We start from the raw sequence: 20,510 nt of genomic DNA, 5'->3' as shown, positions 1-20,510 counted from the left end.
ACCGGACGCAGCGCCGTTCCCAAGCACGCAGCCGCCTGGCTGTTCACACGGGACGAGCATTTCTCCGCGCCGGTCAGCCCGCGATTCACTCACATGTGGCATTTGTCTGGATCGTTGGGACTGGGAGGCTGCAGCAGTTGCTCGGGCGCGACCGCTCGCTCTCCCATGCGTGAGCTGGAATTTGTGTCAGCGCCACACAGCCAGCAGTGTGGAAGACTCCCGCAGTGTTCAGCACTACTGTAACACTGGCACAAACACACAGAGCCCCCCCACTCGTTACGCCGGGTTAACACCGGACGCGGAAGCGCCGCTGCGAGGCAGCGCAGCGCCGTTCTCCAGCACGCAGCCGCCTGGCTGTTCACACGGGACGTTCATTTCTCCGCGCTGGTCAGCCCCATAGACTGTATATATAAGGTCAGCCCGCGATTCTGCTTTCTCTGCTTGTTGTTGTACCCGTTGAATGTCGGGGTTCGGGGGTAAATGATGGTCTTCATAGCCCCCCCCACCCCTCTCTTTCTCTCTCTGTCTGTCTGCTTGTGTGCTTGTAGTGGATGGGCAGAGGGGGACATTTAATTATGTGATTGGGAAAATTAAAACTCCAGGACAACAGAAGGGGAATACAAAGTATGGGATGCATATTTGATAATTTATATCATATAAATATGTAATTTATATTGTTTAAAATCATGGGGGGAGAGGGGGAGGGGGGAGCTGGCTCATTAGCATTTAAAGGAACAGGCACTCAAAACAGGTCACTCTGTGGAGGGCTGTTTTATACAGGGTAAAAAGGGTGCTGTTTTAAATGATCCTTGTGGTATTTTGACCAAAGTATGTTACAGACATTTCATTAAGACCCCAAGGAACCATATCAACTTGTGGTAAAATGGGCATGCTATGTCCCCTTTAACACATGAACTCTTCAGACTCTCTGTGATGACTTATTGTGAATATAAACTTCCTCAGGCCTGAGGTAGCTGTAAAAAGCAGGACGAGAACATCTCGGGTCAAATCCTGACGTCAGAGTAGGAACTCTCATCTTCGTCTGAGCTGCTGGAGTCTCTGTTGGTCGTCTGACGTCGGGGCGTCGCTGTGAATGTCACCTGTGAATAGTCAAGCTCCACTTCACCTTCACTGGTGTGGTCGTCAAATAGATTTGGAGATGTTGGTGCACGTGCAGTTGCATTACTAATGTTTTCATAGTCCTGCAGGCTCTCTGGGTCATTCTAGGATGAGAGCGGAGGTAGTTTATAGATTATTTATGGAACAATTTCTGGATTAAATTCAACTAATAGCAAAACATAGAGACTGATATAACGAAATGAGAGGTCACGGTTCCTGACCTTTCTAACTCGCGTTGGCTTGGACACCTTCGCATACACAGGGTCTTCTTCCACCTTTCTTTGCTTCTTCCTTGAAAAACAAATATCAACATGACGTGTGCTGGTCAATAACACCTTTGTTGTTCTGGTATTGTTACACAAAGATTAAATTCTCACTTTATCTTATTCTTAAAGTGCAGAGAAGTGTAGTTGACAGAATCGTCCTCGGTGTTTCCAGCTTGCTGTCTTGTGGGGTTTTGTGCAGAGGCAGCCTGAGCAGACAGAAAACATCAGTGATTATCAAGCAGCAACTGAATCGCTTCACTCATGCTCTAAAATGGATGCTGTACAGGTTGTCTTTTAATTACTGGCCCCAGTATACTGAGATATAAGTGCACTGATAGACAGCTACTGACAGGGCAAACAGTGAGGGCAGGATATGGAAGTACAAGGAGGGAAAAGCAACAGCTTGAACAGTAAGAGACACATCTGCCTGTAGAGCCAGACTAATACTGATGATAGAAGATGGAAGGCAGTAGCTCTACATGGTCAATTTGAGGGGTTGTAGATATCCTGATAGATTATTTTATTTATAATTTTTAAATCTAATGTGCACATGTTGTTGTCTTGTTTCAGATCCTTGCATCGTGTGAACTCAAACTAAAACTAATAACACATTCTGGGACTTTGGAGGCTTTGTAATATCACCATTAAAACATATTTGATAACATATTATTGAAATTATGACATAATTTAGAGTATTTAGAAGAATTAGTAGTTTTACAGCTGTAACAGGTCAGAAGTGATGAAGCAGAGTCTTAAATATCCTGAATCTTATACCTATACTCTCCATAATCACTGTTTCCTACGATTTCCAATATCCAATGTTGGGACCTGGCATTTGTGAACGACAGTTCGACCTACATGTTTAGCCAAATCCTGACCACATGTTTCTTTGTTCTGGAGACAAACCAGAGCCTCCAGAACTCAGTCTCCCAGGGTGCTTCAACTTCACACCGAGGTGTTAAAACTGACCCTCGATACAACTTTCAACCACTATTGGTCACTCTGGGTTCCATGACCCATGAGGTCACCAGGCCAATATAAGCCCAGTTCCCTCTCCCTTCTTCCTCTTTCTACTCAACTCTCCGAGAGGAGAAGTGTAGCTCTCCAGTTCACCTCTCTTTCTGCTCAACTTCCATGGAGGAGAGGTGTAGCTCTCCAGCTCACCTAGCCAGGGAAACGTCCTTCCTATCCAAGCTCTACCAACCTTCAAGCAGGCCTGCCTGGAGCAGACTGCTAAAACCTTCGAAAAGGAAATGCCGCGAGAGAGCCTGCATTAGAACTTCAGCACAAGAGCTGCATCGTACAGCAGAACCACAAAAACAGGAGCCACAAACCAGCAAGACGACTTCACTGGACTTCAAACAGCACATCTACCGTTTTCCCTTTTCATGGACGGGTAACACAACTGGGCTTAATAATTATACTAGGCTAAGCAAAGACTGTTTATTCTATTCCGTGTAATGTTTATAAGCTTGATTTATGTTGCTGTGATATTTTGGTTATAAGTTATTTGAAAGTTAAAGTTAGTTATGTTATGCTCTTCATAGTCTTTCTTTGCATGCAACAAGCTACTTTCTCTAACCAACACACACACACACACACACACACACACACACACACACACACACACACACACACACACACACACACACACATCTCCCCAAACTTAACACATACATGTGACCTCAGACACATGGTGTAAACACCAGGGGGGCTTTGTCTTCATAGTGGTCAGACGCCATTTTGAAAGCACACTCACTGACACAGACACACATACACACACACGCATACTCACATTTGCCAACCTCTACACTGTCAAGAACTCCATATCCTTTAACTTTGCTAACTATCTACTGTATATGGTAACTTTGGTTATAGTTATTAATTAAATTATTGATCAGATTGATTAGTACTTTCATGTGACTTAATCAATAAATTGGCTACCTTTTCCCTTCCTTTGAAGGGTGGTGCCCCGAGGTAACTTAAATCAATTAAAGTTATTATTAATATTAATATTAATATTTGTAATATTAATATTCAATATTTTTTGGGATAACCACATTTATTGAATGCCCAAAGGCACATGATTTAATGGTGTCACGCTTAATGTATCATATGCACAACAACAACAACTGGTAGTTAAATAATATAAAAAATCTATTGTGCTAAGACAAGGTTCTGACCAGACCATGACCAGACACTTTGAATTAAACTCTTTTTAATATAAATCTTCGTGAGTTTTACTAAAGTCTCCATATATGATTGTTTTAACTTGTTGTTTTCTTGTTTAAAGTGTTGTCTCAACCCGGGACTCACCTGGGGCAGATTCAAAATGCTGTAAACAGCGTTGATGTCGGTCGGAGGCCTGTGGAATATAAAAGATATATAAGAATAAACACTTGCACACAGAGTGAATGACTATTCTAAATAACAGGGCAGACTTTCATTGTGCCATTCATGTCTGGAGGATCTAGAAAATAAATGGATGCTTTGACTCCAGCATGAGCAGCAGCCCATGTCTGACTCTGTCCCACACAGTGTTCCTTGTCCTGGGTGGGGACAGTGTGTTGTGTGGGTGCGGTCTTACGTGCTGTCTGGAAGAGGCTGGCGTCGTTGGGCCCCTGGACGCCTCAACTGCTCTGACAAGAGGTCCTCTCTGCTCCTGAAAGGCTCCGCAGAGACATTCTCATACGTCAGACTCCTCCTCCTGGTACCATTACACCAACCCTGAAATGATGTACACACACACACACACACACACACACACACACACACACACACACACACACACACACACACACACACACACACACACACACACACACACACACACACACAGGATATGTCACTTCTGTCCAGAGGTTTTCAATAAAGAAGTAGAATGGCTTAAACAAATGTTTCATCACCAAAAAACCACATAAGAATGTTCTGTTTGTTGTTCCTTGTTGAATAGATTTTTTCCTCCTGTATCTGAAAACATAGAGGGACATGATGTGGTTACACATGCCAGACCATCTCTGAAATGTATTTATTGAATTTAATCAAATGCACTTCTTATTCATTCACCTTAAAGCTACGACGATTAAAATGATAATCATCAGGACAAATAGAGCAGGAACGAGGAACTTCAGGTTCTCCAGATAGTCTCCTGTGGTTAAAACAGAGAGAGCATCATATAGACACTGAGTTGTGAACATGTAGAATTAGTTTCAACTTTATTCGATGTGCAGAGATTTATTTCACACTGAACTAGAAATACTGTACTGCAGTTGTTTACCTCCGCCAACCAAGATTCTGATGAGGCCACTGTGACCTTTGACCACTGATATCTAATCACTTCACATCTTCTCATCGAAAGTTGAGGAATTTCTCTAAAGGCGGTTTTGTAAAATGACTTTCAAGAGGCCAAAAAACGTGTTTTGTGAGGCCACTGTGACCTTGACCTTTGACCTTTGGCTACCAAATCAAATCAGTTACTCCTTGAGTCTAATTGTGTGTTTGTGCCGAATGTGAAACGATTCCCTCAAGGCGTCACGTGGATATTGCTTTTACAAGGCAAAAATATGCTTTGTAAGTTCACAGCTTTGTGAGGACACAGTAACCATTGGCCACCAAATTCTTATCATTTCAACCCTGAATCAAACTAAACATTTTCACTAAGTTTAAAGAAATTCCCTCAAGACCTTCTTGAGATGTCACGTTCACAAACACAGGACGTACGGACGGACAACCAGAAAACATGTTCTGATATAAACCTCCCACATGTCTCCTGATCAATAAATCACACAGTTATAAGGCCTTGAAATTCACTCACGTTCAAACAGATGGACGGGATCAGACAAACTTTGGTCTACTTCATTTTCTGCGACGCAGTAGTAGACTCCTGGCTGGTTTGAGTACACTGTGTGGTTTTGATGCTCGGACACAAGCTTATCCTTTTCCTCGCCCTGACTCTTCCTGTACCATGAGTAGAGGTGGACTGGGGGAAAGCTGTGACTGATGCAGCTCAGCATCACGGAGCTCCTCCCGTCAAGCTCCTGCTTCTCTGACGACTCCGTGATGTTTGTGTGTTTTGGAGAAACTAGCCGGGAAATTCAGGAGAAAAGACAACGTCATTTTCTGAACATCATCAAAGATCAAACATGAATAACACAACAAATGAAGTGACATTATTGCTGCTCTTTAAAGCCAGACTGAGAAGAATGTGAAACTTTAAATGGGAGGATAAAACAGACTGGCTTTAGATTCACCTGGTGAAACTTTACATTTTTTTCTCAGCAATTTCTCTTTGAAACAAACTACAGCCACTGATGTTAGGTTACTGTTCCTTTTTTAACTTCAATATTTTGTATCAGGTTTGCTAAACGTTATTTTGAATGACATCACATTGTGGAGTAATGTTTTCTTCTTTTTGGAACCAGCACGTCTGATCAGTATTTACTTTATACGCAGTAATGTAGAATATATCCTCCTTGTTTATCCATTCACCATCACAAGTGCATCATTCTACTCACATCTGACTTTAACCTCAGCTGGCTGTGACTTTCCACTTCCAATGTCATTGGTGGCTTCACAGCTGTACAGTCCACTGTCAGAGGGACTGGCTGAATTCACCCTGAAGGTCTGAGTCTGAGTCTGTTGGACGATTTCCTCTCTCCCATCAGTCGTCTTCCTCCAGGTGACAGAGCTCACTGGTGGGTTGGACTCGGCAGTACAGCTCAGTGTCAACGACACATTTTCCTTCACATCAAGACCAGGATTGGCTTGAACTGTCACATGTTTGGGACTGTCTGCAGAAACCAACAATATAGAAAACAGAGAACTGTCAGATTTAACCACTGTCCAATATAATGGTCTTTATAATATAGAATGACCATGAATAATATATGTTTTTTATCTCAACAGGGTTGAATTCATGGTTAATTTGTAGGTAGTGGACTAATTTATATAAGGGAGCACAATAACATGCAAACCTGTGAAAACGATACATTGCATTGCACAATTACACCACAAATTATACTATAAGAAAACTTACAACTGCTTAAAGTCACAAGGCTTCAATTTAACAGAATTATACTTTACTCTGGTGGAAGAATTACAGAGATTTAAGTAAAAGTAGAAATATCGCAGTACAAAAATACTCCATTACAAGTAATAGCCATGAATTCATAATTTAAATAAGCAGCACAGTAGTTTATCAGGAGTATTCATTAAGTGGCAGAGTGGCACCACGTAACATTACTGGATCATTATTATTGATAATTTATAGATTAAATGACTTTATATAGGGTCTGGTAGTTTATTGATATTTTCTAAACTCTACAGTACTTAATCAAATAGACATATTTACTTTAGGTCATTCATTTCTCAGGTGCTATTGTTTCAACTGTCAGAAGTAATAGTTAATCAAAAAATACATGAGAAAAGCTACTTTTTCATAGAAAGATTTTTTTAAAGGAAAGTTTTGGTTTGATCTGTTTGGTTGAAAAAAAAGCCGCAGCTGAAACACTCACATTTCACCACCAACTCCTTCTGCTTGCTGTCCTTTGAGCCCTCACTGTTCTGGGCACGGCAGAAGTACCAGCCAGCGTCGGCTGAAGTCACATTAATCTTGTGGTAGAGAGAGTTGATGGGTCGTGAATAAAGATTATTTTCAGTGATTATTACAGCCTGATTATTTGTGTTGGTCCTCGTCAAGGTGAGAGTTGACTGTGGGAAACTTTCAGCAGTGCAGTTGACGGTGATGGTCTGACCTTCTGTGACCTCAGACCTCATAGACAGTTTAGGTTCAGTGGGCGGGTCTGTAGAGAGGAAGCAGAATCTTCTTTAAAGAAGGCACATTATGATTTTATAGTTTTTCTTCCCTCTAGTCTGTGTTACATAGGTTTATTGTAAATGTAAAAGTTCTGCAGAGCAAAAAATCCAACAAACAGTGGTAAAGGGAGCTCCTCTCCTGAAGCTCCTAAACTCCTCTTCATCAGTCCAGCTGCTACGATTTATTGTACTAAGACAAAGTTGGGGGACAAAGCTTTTGAAACAAAAGCCCTGAGTCTCTGAAACATCCTGAACGAGGACAGACAGCAGACTGAGTCAGGAGCTGAAAACAAACTTTCATCTTACTTCATTCACTGATTTTACGTAGGTCTAGTTTTTATTCTTTTATTTATTCTTTTATGAACGATTTTTAATTTGTTTTTAAATTTATATTCATATTTTGATGTGTTTTTACTTTTTTAGTTATTTGGGAAGCACTTTGTAACGTTGTTTTGAGAAGTGCTATTTAAATAAATCAAGTTATGACAACAGGCCACTTTAGTCATGTTGAAATAGACGTTTTCAGTTCAAAGAAATGTTGGATAAGTTTAATAAATGAATTAATTTACACCATAGTTAAAAGAACCCTGTGGTGTTTCTGACATTGTGGAGTAATGTTTTCTTCTTTTTGGAACCAGCACGTCTGATCAGTATTTACTTTATACGCAGTAATGTAGAATATATCCTCCTTGTTTATCCATTCACCATCACAAGTGCATCATTCTACTCACATCTGACTTTAACCTCAGCTGGCTGTGACTTTCCACTTCCAATGTCATTGGTGGCTTCACAGCTGTACAGTCCACTGTCAGAGGGACTGGCTGAATTCACCCTGAAGGTCTGAGTCCGAGTCTGTTGGACGATTTCCTCTCTCCCATCAGTCGTCTTCCTCCAGGTGACAGAGCTCACTGGTGGGTTGGACTCGGCAGTACAGCTCAGTGTCAACGACACATTTTCCTTCACATCAAGACCAGGATTGGCTTGAACTGTCACATGTTTGGGACTGTCTGCAGAAACCAACAATATAGAAAACAGAGAACTGTCAGATTTAACCACTGTCCAATATAATGGTCTTTATAATATAGAATGACCCTGAATAATATATGTTTTTTATTTCATCAGGGTGTAAATCAAGGTAAGTTTGGAGACAGTGGACTAGGGAGCACAATAACATGCAAACCTGTGAAAACAATACATTGCATTACACAATTACACCACAAATTATACTATAAGAAAACTTACAACTGCTTAAAGTCACAAGGCTTCAATTTAATAGAATTATACTTTACTCTGGTAGAAGAATTACAGAGATTTAAGTACTTAAGGTCATTAATTTCTCAGGTGCTATTGTTTCAACTGTCAGAAGTAATAATTAATTAAAAAAACTGGACCACCGAAGAAATACATGAGAAAAATTTACTTTTGCATCGATAGTTTTTTTAAAGGAAAGTTTTGGTTTGATGTGTTTTGTTAAAAAGCTGAAGTAAGTCGTCGGGGCAGGATTGGCATCGGTGTCACAAGTTAACGTGAGAGAACGATCAACTTTCACTTGGTTATCAGAAGAGCCACTGACAGAAATGCTCGTCTTCCTCGGCTTATCTGGAAAAAGGACCCAAGTGAAATGACCTTTATCTCAACAACAGGTGAATCTGAAACAGAAGATTCTTTCAGGTTAATTCAAGACCCGGATAGCACACGGATGTGGGCCACTTCAGGCAATGATCCGGCACTTCTGGTCTTCTCGTGGCCCAGGACAAATCTGGACCAAGACACTTGCTATGTGAGTGACGGTCCACTAAGAATGTAATATTGTGAATACTATGAAGAAGATTCTAGTTCAGAATTCAAATTAAATCAATACACGAATGGGAAAGAGGTAAAATGACTGAAAATCACAGACACGCCACGAGCAGCCTGGTGACACTGGTGGACATTTGAGGATTGTGGGAGGATGGAGCCAATCCCCAGCTGACTCTGGCTCTGAGAGGTCTCCAGCGTATCACAGGGCCGACATCCAGAGACAAATATCCATTCACACAAATTAGAGTTGCCAATGAACTTCATCCCAATCTGCATATCTTTGGACTGTGGGGCGAAGCTGGAGTACTGGGAGAGAACTCATGTAGACGGGGAGAAGATACAAACTTAACAGAAAGATCACAGCAAAGTTGGGATTTGAACCAGCAGACTTCTTAGAGTAATAATAATAATGATCATAACAGCAGGGTGTATTACCTAAAAGATAGAACATCAATAAAATGAATTCATCAACTTACATTTAACAGTGACTGTAATATTCTGGATCAAATATTTGTCTGTGTTGTCCTGTGTTTGGCATGAAAACACCCTCCCATCATCCTCCCTGCTGGCTCTAAAGCTGAAGGTGGTTCTTTCCTTATCTTGATGAAAGTCTGTGGCCTGTGTCCGGTCGATCTGAGTCACATCTTGAATGTGAGGGTTTGAAGGACATGAACTTGAAGTGGAGCATGTGAGTGTGACCTCGTCGGACTCCACCACGACAGCTGGTCCCTCAAAAGTGAGCGGGCATCGGTTTACTGAGAATATGAAAGCAAGAGAAATGTGATGATGCGTCTACACAACAGCTAAATTCAAATTGTACAGTGTCACTGAGAAGATGTTATTATAAAAGAAGCATTGATTTTGAAAGTTGTACCCGACTTGACTGGGAAACTATGTAGAGTGAAGCTATAGCCAAACTGCTCTAGAGTCATAACTGATCTAGAATAGTTCAAACCATCGACTTAAAGTGAAGCCAAAGTGTCTAGATCGCCACCTGCTGCCTGACTGTGGTATAAATCTCACATACTGAATTTTAGTGAATGGGACATGGACCAAACTAAAAAGTCAAAATACACATCAACTCAAATGATCTCAAAGATGGATTCTGTAGTTTTTATCACTGGTGTTTGTTCAAATGTTCATTTTCATGTACGTTTGGTTATTAATTAATAAATTTCGTTGCTCGGGGCATGAAGGACACATTTGTCCACTAATTGTAATGTTATGTATATTCTGAAATGTATTTTAATTTTCTGATTTTTATTATACATACCTTCAACGTTGAGGGTCACTTCTTCAGATGACCATTTTAACTTCCCTACGAATCTCAAAGAATACTTTCCGCTGTCACTTGTTCTCAGGTCACAGATCAAAATACTGCACAGTGGCTTCGACCAGTAACTATTCCTCCAACTTGAAGATGAAGAACCGATGTATTTCACTCTGCTTGCAAAGTCAGGACTGACCGGACGTGTCAAGGTATTTGTGCTGTAAATGACAGTGGTATTATAGTCTTCATCACTTTGGACCCATCGTCTATCTTTCATCCAAAACCAGTTTGCGTCATGATCATCAACATCTTCTGTGACTTGGCAATTAATTTCAGAGCAGGATCCCTCAGTAGCTGGCAGCCCACCAGGTTCTAGTTTAAAGGGATTTTTAGGGTTACTTGTAGAAACATCTGTCGGTGAAAACACAAGTGGAGAAGTCAATTAATCTTTAATGCAAATGTTGGAAAAAAACCTTGTTTTCAAAGTGGAGAAATAAAATCCTTACGTTTTATTAGGGCCAGAAAAACCAACCACGTGACTGTCTGAGCCTCCATCTCATGTGGAACTACAACTGGATTTCTGAAACAAATAAAAACTGAAAAGTGGATAAAAACATCATAAGATCACAGAACTTTTTCTTTTTACTGTAAAACGTGTGATCAAAGTTCTTTTTCAGCTTGTGTCAGAATTTCCTTCTTCCTCTTTTCATTTCTTTTACTGACATTTAGAGTTGTCTTTGTTTTGTTCCTCATTTCAAGATGGTTGTGAATTTGTGGTTTAGTAAAAATTTGATGAATTGAAATCACATAAGTCACCTCACCTCTACGCAGAATTTGTCATTTTTTAAAGAAAAATAAATGTAATTATTTTAAACTGGAATTTTTGGGCCACATGTTTTTGTTAATCCCAGAGTTCACTTTCTTTTTTCCCTTTAATAACTAAAATATAGTTTGTTTTCTGTTTTCTTTTTAAATTTTATTTGACATTGGCTACTTGTTCAAATCACTTTTATTCAAAGAAACCCCAGAACACAGTTAAAATATTTTGACTGCAAACATAACAGTGTCTTCATTAAATTCTAATTTTCCAAAATACTGTTTAAAAAGTCATATCTGGCTCTTTGGGTTCATCTCAGTCTTCAGGGAACTACGACATCTGAAACTGAGTTTGAGTTTTCATTTGGAAAAAAGTATTTCAACTGAATGGAAGAAAAAGGGTTTTAAATTATTATTATTATTATTATTATTATTATTATTATTATTATTAAGTGATCTGGAATCAAATTTTATTAAGAAAAAAATCATATTGTTTTATCCACAAAAAATACAGTTTGTAATCAGTGTATATACTGTAAATAAAACTTCTAAAATAAAACACTATATTTTACTCTAGTAGATTAACATCATGAGGAGATAAATAACCATAGAAGCTTGTTCTTACCTCAGAGGATCCACTTGTATCAGTCTGTCACACACAGCCTCACTCCGAGAATGAGACTTTACAGAAAAAGGAAGTTTTCACACTTGACCTAAAACCTTTAAAAATACTTATTTGCATCCCCCTATCATGCAAGCCAGAAAACAGCTTCTTGTAGGTGTTCAGATTACAGCGATAGCGTTCGCAGCATTTCACAGTATCTGCACGCAGATGCACTTCCTCCCACTTCCTCTTTTTTGTTTTGTTTGTGGTGAAGTATTGTTAACAGGCACAGAGCAGTTTTCAGTACTACATATTTATTTGGAGAATTTATGCTCACATAGTATTTACAGTGTCTCTATTTAAAACGTCATCTAACAATGTGAAAACGTATCAAAAGGGTTTGTGAAGAGTTGGATAAACATAAAAGTGCAGGTGAACAACACGTAAACAGGAAACATCGCACAAAGAGAAAAGCATTTCACTCCCCCTCCCCGAGAGCTGCAGCCACGATCTTCACGGCATCGGCCGCCATTTCATCAATGGCGCCGTTCAGAGCTTGCAGCATGGTGGTGAAGGAGCGGCTGGCATAACGGGCGTGTCTGGGCACGGCCATCTCCACCAGCTTTGATGACACCGTGGCCAAGTCCTGTTCTGCCGCCGCTGCACTTCCCCTTTTGTAACCTCCCCTGAGAGGCCACATGTCCGCAGCCCAGGGTTCCACGCCTCGCTGTCGGGCCAGTCGCTCGACTGATTTGTCATCCAGGCACAGAGATAACTGTGCTTTCGTCAGGATCCGCACCGCTACACTCGAGTCCACCATAGAAGCCACCAGGGGGACGGGAATGGCAGACATCTCACCAGATAGCGATGCAGCGGCCCATACCAGAGCTTTGAAAGCCTCCTTTTCCAGGGCTGAGGTGAGTGTCAGGAGAGCCAAGAGAAGGGCTTGGGCTCAGATCTCTGGAAGGTCTTTGCCCAAGTCGTCCAACAGACCAGGGAAGTCAGACTTCTCCAGGGTGGAGGGTCTGACCATGTAGACTTTAGGCTGCATCACACCCTGCGACCTCAGTGTTTCCAGACTCGCTCTTCTCTTCTCTTAAGTCATTTATGCTCTTGTCCACTGACATGGTTTTGAAGCTACTGTTAACCAATAGCTGCTCCAAACATCTTAAAATGTGCATATTTAGATCGGAGGATACCTGTATGAAAATGTAATAACGTATCTAATAATATCCTAATGTCTCAGAATTTGTACTTTTATTTTGGATACTCAAGAGTTTAAGTTCAGGATATAGTCATATACTTGATTTTATTTTACTTATTACTTAACTCAAGTAAATCTAAGGTTTACATGGTCCGTTAATAGAAATGCATCACAAGATAATGTCCATTTCATGACACAATGTATTTTGTGTGTACATGCATTCTTCAGAAACCCTTTCGCGCTGTGACATGTTCACAAATCCAACAATAATGTCAATAAACTTTAAAGTTCATCATTTGTTCCAACATATTTTATTTTATTTTGAGCTACAGGATATTTACATTTCAGGTGTGTGGGTTTGGATTAAGTTTACAACACTGGAAAGGACAAAAAAAACATTCAGCAGTGATTCTCAGCATTTCTTGTCTAACTGCATGTCATTTATATATATAGATTATATAAAAAGTTATTCATACAATCATTTTACACTCACAATATTTACATTTTAAGTTGCAAAATAAGGATTTTAACCGTTTATCCCTCACATTTTGCTATGTTCACTATTTTTCCCAGAACCTTTAATTAACAGTTTCAAATATTGATATATTATATTTTAGCTCAGTAATGTAACTTCTGTGCCTTCTTGCTAACTAGTTTTAAAATACTCCTAATGGCAACACGCAAAGCCCGAGGTAGCTGTAAAAAGCAGGACGAGAACATCTCGGGTCAAATCCTGACGTCAGAGTATTAACTCTCATCTTCGTCTGAGCTGCTGGAGTCTCTGTTGGTCGTCTAACGTCGGGGCCTCGCTGTGAATCTCACCTGTGAATAGTGGAGCTCCACTTCACCTTCACTGGTGTGGTCGTCAAATAGATTTGGAGATGTTGGTGCACGTGCAGTTGCATTACTAATGTTTTCATAGTCCTGCAGGCTCTCTGGTTCATTCTAGGATGAGAGCGGAGGTAGTTTATAGATTATTTATGGAACAATTTCTGGATTAAATTCAACTAATAGCAAAACATAGAGACTGATATAACAACATGAGAGGTCACGGTTCCTGACCTTTCTAACTCGCGTTGGCTTGGACACCATCGCATACACAGGGTCTTCTTCCACCTTTCTTTGCTTGTTCCTTGAAGAACAAATATCAACATGACGTGTGCTGATCAATAACACCTTTGTTGTTCTGGTATTGTTACACAAAGATTAAATTCTCACTTTATCTTATTCTTAAAGTGCAGAGAAGTGTAGTTGACATAATCGTCCTCGGTGTTTCCAGCTTGCTGTCTTGTGGGGTTTTGTGCAGAGGCAGCCTGAGCAGACAGAAAACATCAGTGATTATCAAGCAGCAACTGAATCGCTTCACTCATGCTCTAAAATGGATGCTGTACAGGTTGTCTTTTAATTACTGGCCCCAGTATACTGAGATATAAGTGCACTGATAGACAGCTACTGACAGGGCAAACAGTGAGGGCAGGATATGGAAGTACAAGGAGGGAAAAGCAACAGCTTGAACAGTAAAAGACACATCTGCCTGTAGAGCCAGACTAATACTGATGATAGAAGATGGAAGGCAGTAGCTCTACATGGTCAATTTGAGGGGTTGTAGATATCCTGATAGATTATTTATTTACAATTTTTAAATCTAATGTGCACATGTTGTTGTCTTGTTTCAGATCCTTGCATCGTGTGAACTCAAAATAAAACTAATAACACATTCTGGGACTTCGGAGGCTTTGTAATATCACCATTAAAACATATTTGATAACATATTATTGAAATTATCACATAATTTAGAGTTTTTAGAAGAATTAGTAGTTTTACAGCTGTAACAGGTCAGAAGTGATGAAGCAGAGTCTTAAATATCCTGAATCTTATACCTAAACTCTCCATAATCACTGTTTCCTACGATTTCCAATATACAAATAGCCAATTAGAAATAGATTTTGAAGTTTCAACAACTGGTAGTTAAATAATTTACAAATCTATTGTGTTAACACAAGGTTCTGACAACAGGCCACCATGACCAGACACTTTGAATTAAACTCTTTTTAATATAAATCTTCGTGAGTTTTACTAAAGTCTCCATATATGATTGTTTTAACTTGTTGTTTTCTTGTTTAAAGTGTTGTCTCAACCCGGGACTCACCTGGGGCAGATTCAAAGTGCTGTAAACAACGTTGATGTCGGTCGGAGGCCTGTGGAATATAAAAGATATATAAGAATAAACACTTGACCACAGAGTGAATGAATATTATAAATAACAGGGCAGACTTTCATTGTGCCATTCATGTCTGGAGGATCTAGAAAATAAATGGATGCTTTGACTCCAGCATGAGCAGCAGCCCATGTCTGACTCTGTCCCACACAGTGATCCTTGTCCTGGGTGGGGACAGTGTGTTGTGTGGGTGCGGTCTTACGTGCTGTCTGGAAGAGGCTGGCGTCGTTGGGCCCCTGGACGCCTCAACTGCTCTGACAAGAGGTCGTCTCTGCTCCTGATAGGCTCCGCAGAGACATTCTCATTCGTCAGACTCCTCCTCCTGGTACCATTACACCAACCCTGAAATGATGTACACACACACACACACACACACACACACACACACACACACACACACACACACACACACGCACACACACACCACACACACACACACACACACACACACACACACAAACACACACACACACACACACAGGATATGTCACTTCTGTCCGGAGGTTTTCATAAAGAAGTAGAATGGCTTAAACAAATGTTTCATCACCAGAAAACCAAATAAGAATGTTCTGTTTGTTGTTCCTTGTTGAAAAGATGTTTTCCTCCTGTATCTGAAAACATAGAGGGACATGATGTGGTTACACATGCCAGACCATCTCTGATATGTATTCATTTAATCAAATGCACTTCTTATTCATTCACCTTAAAACTACGATGATTAAAATGATAATCATCAGGACAAACAGAGCAGGAACGAGGAACTTCAGGATCTCCAGATAGTTTCCTGTGGTTAAAAGAGAGAGAGCATCATATAGAGCTTGACCTTTGACCTTTGGCTACCAAAATCAAATCAGTTACTCCTTGATTCTAATTGTGTGTTTGTGCGAAGGACGTAGGACATAGGACATAGGACGTATGGACGGACAACCAGAAAACTAGTCTGATATAAACCTCCCACATGTCTCCTGATCAATAAAACACACAGTTATAAGGCCTTGAAATTCACTCACGTTCAAACAGATGGACGGGATCAGACAAACTTTGGTCTACTTCATTTTGTGCGACGCAGTAGTAGACTCCTGGCTGGTTTGAGTACACTGTGTGGTTTTGATGCTCGGACACAAGCTTATCCTTTTCCTCGCCCTGACTCTTCCTGTACCATGAGTAGAGTTGGACTGGGGGAAAGCTGTGACTGATGCAGCTCAGCATCACGGAGCTCCTCCCGTCAAGCTCCTGCTGCTCTGCCGACTCCGTGATGTTTGTGTGTTTTGGAGAAACTAGCCGGGAAATTCAAGAGAAAAGACAACGTCATTTTCTGAACATCACCAAAGATCAAACATGAATAACACAACAAATGAAGTGACATTATTGCTGCTCTTTAAAGCCAGACTGAGAAGAATGTGGAACTTTTTTTCACACCAGTTAATGGGCATTAAAACAATAAAAGATAAAACAGACTGGCTTTAGATTCACCTGGTGAAACTTTCGATTTTTTTTCTCAGCAATTTCTCTTTGAAACAAACAACAGCCACTGATTTTAGGTTACTGTTCCTTTTTTAACTTCAATATTTTTGACATTGTGGAGTAATGTTTTCTTCTTTTTAGAACCAGCACGTCTGATCAGTATTTACTTTAGACGCAGTAATGTAGAATATATCCTCCTTGTTTATCCATTCACCATCACAAGTGCATCATTCTACTCACATCTGACTTTAACCTCAGCTGGCTGTGACTTTCCTCTTCCAATGTCATTGGTGGCTTCACAGCTGTACAGTCCACTGTCAGAGGGACTGGCTGAATTCACCCTGAAGGTCTGAGTCCGAGTCTGTTGGACGATTTCCTCTCTCCCATCAGTCGTCTTCCTCCAGGTGACAGAGCTCACTGGTGGGTTGGACTCGGCAGTACAGCTCAGTGTCAACGACACATTTTCCTTCACATCAAGACCAGGATTGGCTTGAACTGTCACATGTTTGGGACTGTCTGCAGTAACCAACAATATAGAAAACAGAGAACTGTCAGATTTAACCACTGTCCAATATAATGGTCTTTATAATATAGAATGACCCTGAATAATATATGTTTTTTATTTCATCAGGGTGTAAATCAAGGTAAGTTTGGAGATAGTGGACTAGGGAGCACAATAACATGCAAACCTGTGAAAACAATACATTGCATTACACAATTACACCACAAATTATACTATAAGAAAACTTATAACTGCTTAAAGTCACAAGGCTTCAATTTAACAGAATTATACTTTACTCTGGTGGAAGAATTACAGAGATTTAAGTACTTTAGGTCATTAATTTCTCAGGTGCTATTGGTTCAACTGTCAGAAGTAATAATTAATTTAAAAAACTGGACCACTGAAAAAATACATGAGAAAAATGTACTTTTGTATCGATAGTTTTTTAAAGGAAAGTTTTGGTTTGATGTGTTTGGTTAAAAAAAAAAAGTGGCAGCTGGAGTAAGTCGTCGGGGCAGGATTGGCATCGGTGTCACAGGTTAACGTGAGAGAACGACCAACTTTCACTTGGTTATCAGAAGAGCCACTGACAGAAATGCTCGTCTTCCTCGGCTTATCTGGAAAAAGGACCCAAGTGAAATGACCTTTATCTCAACAACAGGTGAATCTGAAACAGAAGATTCTTTCAGGTTAATTCACAACCCAGATAGCACACGGATGTGGGCCACTTCAGGCAATGATCCGGCACTTCTGGTCTTCTCGTGGCCCAGGACAAATCTGGACCAAGACACTTGCTATGTGAGTGACGGTCCACTAAGAATGTAGTATTGTGAATACTATGCAGAAGATTTTAGTTCAGAATTCAAATTAAATCAATACATGAAGACAAAGTTGGGGGACAAAGCTTTTGAAACCAGAGCCCTGAGGATCTGAAACAGCCTGAATGAGGACAGACAGCAGACTGAGTCAGGACCTGAAAACAAACTTTCATCTTACTTCATTCACTGATTTTACGTAGGTCTAGTTTTTATTCTTTTATTTATTCTTTTATGACAGATTTGTAATTTGTTTTTAAATTTATATTCATATTTTGATGTGTTTTTACTTTTTTTGTTATTTGGGAAGCACTTTGTAACGTTGATTTGAGAAGTAATATTTAAATAAATCAAGTTATGACAACAGGCCACTTTAGTCATGTTGAAATAGACGTTTTCAGTTCAAAGAAATGTTTTATAAGTTTAATGAATGAATGAATTTACACCATAGTTAAAAGAACCCTGTGGTGTTTTTGACATTGTGGAGTAATGTTTTCTTCTTTTTGGAACCAGCACGTCTGATCAGTATTTACTTTAGACGCAGTAATGTAGAATATATCCTCCTTGTTTATCCATTCACCATCACAAGTGCATCATTCTACTCACATCTGACTTTAACCTCAGCTGGCTGTGACTTTCCACTTCCAATGTCATTGGTGGCTTCACAGCTGTACAGTCCACTGTCAGAGGGACTGGCTGAATTCACCCTGAAGGTCTGAGTCCGAGTCCAAGAATGTTGGACGATTTCCTCTCTCCCATCAGTCGTCTTCCTCCAGGTGACAGATCTCACTGGTGGGTTGGACTCGGCAGTACAGCTCAGTGTCAAATACACATTTTCCTTCACATCAAGACCAGGATTGGCTTGAACTGTCACATGTTTGGGACTGTCTGCAGTAACCAAAAATATAGAAAACAGAGAACTGTCAGATTTAACCACTGTTCAATATAATGGTCTTTATAATATAGAATGACCCTGAATAATATATGTTTTTTTATTTCATCAGGGTGTAAATCAAGGTAAGTTTGGAGATAGTGGACTAGGGAGCACAATAACATGCAAACCTGTGAAAACAATACATTGCATTACACAATTACACCACAAATTATACTATAAGAAAACTTACAACTGCTTAAAGTCACAAGGCTTCAATTTAATAGAATTATACTTTACTCTGGTAGAAGAATTACAGAGATTTAAGTACTTTAGGTCATTAAATTCTCAGGTGCTATTGGTTCAACTGTCAGAAGTAATAATTAATTTAAAAAACTGGACCACCGAAGAAATACATGAAAAAATTAGCTTTTGCATCGATAGTTTCTTTAAAGGAAGTTTTGGTTTGATGTGTTTGGTTAAAAAAATAAAGTGTCAGCTGAAGTAAGTCGTCGGGGCAGGATTGGCATCGGTGTCACAAGTTAACGTGAGAGAACGACCAACTTTCACTTGGTTATCAGAAGAGCCACTGACAGAAATGCTCGTCTTCCTCGGCTTATCTGGAAAAAGGACCCAAGTGAAATGACCTTTATCTCAACAACAGGTGAATCTGAAACAGAAGATTCTTTCAGGTTAATTCACAACCCAGATAGCACACGGATGTGGGCCACTTCAGGCAATGATCCGGCACTTCTGGTCTTCTCGTGGCCCAGGACAAATCTAGACCAAGACACTTGCTATGTGAGTGACGTCCACTAAGAATGTAATATTGTGAATACTATGAAGAAGATTTCAGTTCAGAATTCAAATTAAATCAATACATGAGGACAAAGTTGGGGGACAAAGCTTTTGAAACAAGAGCCCTGAGGCTCTGAAACAGCCTGAATGAGGACAGACAGCAGACTGAGTCAGGAGCTGAAAACAAACTTTTATCTTACTTCATTCACTGATTTTACGTAGGTCTAGTTTTTATACTTTTATTTATTCTTTTATGACAGATTTGTAATTTGTTTTTAAATTTATATTCATATTTTGATGTGTTTTGACTTTTTTTGTTATTTGGGAAGCACTTTGTAACGTTGATTTGAGAAGTGATATTTAAATAAATCAAGTTATGACAACAGGCCACTTTAGTCATGTTGAAATAGACGTTTTCAGTTCAAAGAAATGTTGGATAAGTTTAATAAATGAATAAATTTACACCACAGTTAAAAGAACCCTGTGGTGTTTTTGACATTGTGGAGTAATGTTTTCTTCTTTTTGGAACCAGCACGTCTGATCAGTATTTACTTTAGACGCAGTAATGTAGAATATATCGTCCTTGTTTATCCATTCACCATCACAAGTGCATCATTCTACTCACATCTGACTTTAACCTCAGCTCGCTGTGACTTTCCTCTTCCAATGTCATTGGTGGCTTCACAGCTGTACAGTCCACTGTCAGAGGGACTGGCTGAATTCACCCTGAAGGTCTGAGTCTGAGTCTGTTGGACGATTTCCTCTCTCCCATCAGTCGTCTTCCTCCAGGTGACAGATCTCACTGGTGGGTTGGACTCGGCAGTACAGCTCAGTGTCAACCTCAAATTTTCCTTCACATCAAGACCAGGATTGGCTTGAACTGTCACATGTTTAGGACTGTCTGCAGTAACCAACAATATAGAAAACAGAGAACTGTCAGATTTAACTA

General features: G+C 39.9%; 3 protein-coding genes and 2 long non-coding RNA genes across 5 annotated transcripts in view; 2 read left to right on the top strand and 3 right to left on the bottom strand.

Moving 5' to 3' along the window:
- LOC117777400 (hemicentin-1-like) overlaps positions 1-20,510 on the bottom strand; it is a 1,765,934-nt gene that overhangs the window by 1,635,456 nt on the left and 109,968 nt on the right. Inside the window, exons 24-28 of the mRNA XM_034612162.1 lie at positions 16,816-17,091; positions 16,122-16,388; positions 7,931-8,206; positions 6,899-7,186; positions 5,900-6,175 (exon numbers count right to left, since the gene is read on the bottom strand). Of these exons, the coding sequence (XP_034468053.1) occupies positions 5,900-6,175; positions 6,899-7,186; positions 7,931-8,206; positions 16,122-16,388; positions 16,816-17,091 (1,383 nt within the window). The remainder of the gene's footprint in view (positions 1-5,899; positions 6,176-6,898; positions 7,187-7,930; positions 8,207-16,121; positions 16,389-16,815; positions 17,092-20,510) is intronic.
- On the bottom strand, positions 918-16,014 carry LOC117777458. The gene is made up of 8 exons (XM_034612253.1): positions 15,814-16,014; positions 15,659-15,722; positions 15,314-15,453; positions 15,043-15,091; positions 14,112-14,206; positions 13,956-14,025; positions 13,581-13,838; positions 918-965 (listed from the first exon to the last, which is right to left on the bottom strand). The coding sequence occupies exons 1-7, from the start codon at positions 15,843-15,845 to the stop codon at positions 13,686-13,688; spliced, it is 603 nt and encodes a 200-aa protein (XP_034468144.1). The 5' UTR covers positions 15,846-16,014; the 3' UTR covers positions 918-965; positions 13,581-13,685.
- On the bottom strand, positions 945-4,894 carry LOC117777446. Its single transcript, XM_034612239.1, has 8 exons — positions 4,452-4,894; positions 4,224-4,355; positions 3,973-4,155; positions 3,702-3,750; positions 1,497-1,591; positions 1,341-1,410; positions 1,010-1,223; positions 945-967 (listed from the first exon to the last, which is right to left on the bottom strand). Exons 1-8 carry the CDS (start codon positions 4,580-4,582, stop codon positions 960-962), a joined length of 882 nt encoding a protein of 293 aa, XP_034468130.1. The 5' UTR covers positions 4,583-4,894; the 3' UTR covers positions 945-959.
- Positions 12,897-20,510, top strand: part of LOC117777478 — a 26,073-nt gene continuing 18,459 nt past the window's right edge. Inside the window, exons 1-2 of the long non-coding RNA XR_004616613.1 lie at positions 12,897-13,191; positions 16,001-16,003. This is a non-coding gene — a long non-coding RNA (uncharacterized LOC117777478). The remainder of the gene's footprint in view (positions 13,192-16,000; positions 16,004-20,510) is intronic.
- The window catches only part of LOC117777481, a 13,730-nt gene continuing 10,302 nt past the window's right edge, over positions 17,083-20,510 (top strand). Inside the window, exon 1 of the long non-coding RNA XR_004616616.1 lies at positions 17,083-17,409. This is a non-coding gene — a long non-coding RNA (uncharacterized LOC117777481). The remainder of the gene's footprint in view (positions 17,410-20,510) is intronic.

The sequence above is a fragment of the Hippoglossus hippoglossus genome, chromosome 16, assembly GCF_009819705.1.
Source record: "Hippoglossus hippoglossus isolate fHipHip1 chromosome 16, fHipHip1.pri, whole genome shotgun sequence".
NCBI lineage: Eukaryota > Metazoa > Chordata > Actinopteri > Pleuronectiformes > Pleuronectidae > Hippoglossus > Hippoglossus hippoglossus.
This window is presented reverse-complemented; position numbering and strand designations above follow the sequence as displayed.

Excerpts from the sequence above, each read along its gene's own strand:
- LOC117777458 (XM_034612253.1), bottom strand. The coding sequence starts at position 15,845 with ATGATTATCATTTTAATCATCGTAGTTTTAAG. Across the intron at positions 14,207-15,042 it reads GCACTTTGAATCTGCCCCAG|GCTGCCTCTGCACAAAACCC; the intron begins GTGAGTCCCGGG and ends CTGTCTGCTCAG. Across the intron at positions 13,839-13,955 it reads AGCCAACGCGAGTTAGAAAG|AATGAACCAGAGAGCCTGCA; the intron begins GTCAGGAACCGT and ends CTCTCATCCTAG.
- LOC117777446 (XM_034612239.1), bottom strand. The coding sequence starts at position 4,582 with ATGTTCACAACTCAGTGTCTATATGATGCTCTCTCTGTTTTAACCACA. Across the intron at positions 1,592-3,701 it reads GCATTTTGAATCTGCCCCAG|GCTGCCTCTGCACAAAACCC; the intron begins GTGAGTCCCGGG and ends CTGTCTGCTCAG. Across the intron at positions 1,224-1,340 it reads AGCCAACGCGAGTTAGAAAG|AATGACCCAGAGAGCCTGCA; the intron begins GTCAGGAACCGT and ends CTCTCATCCTAG.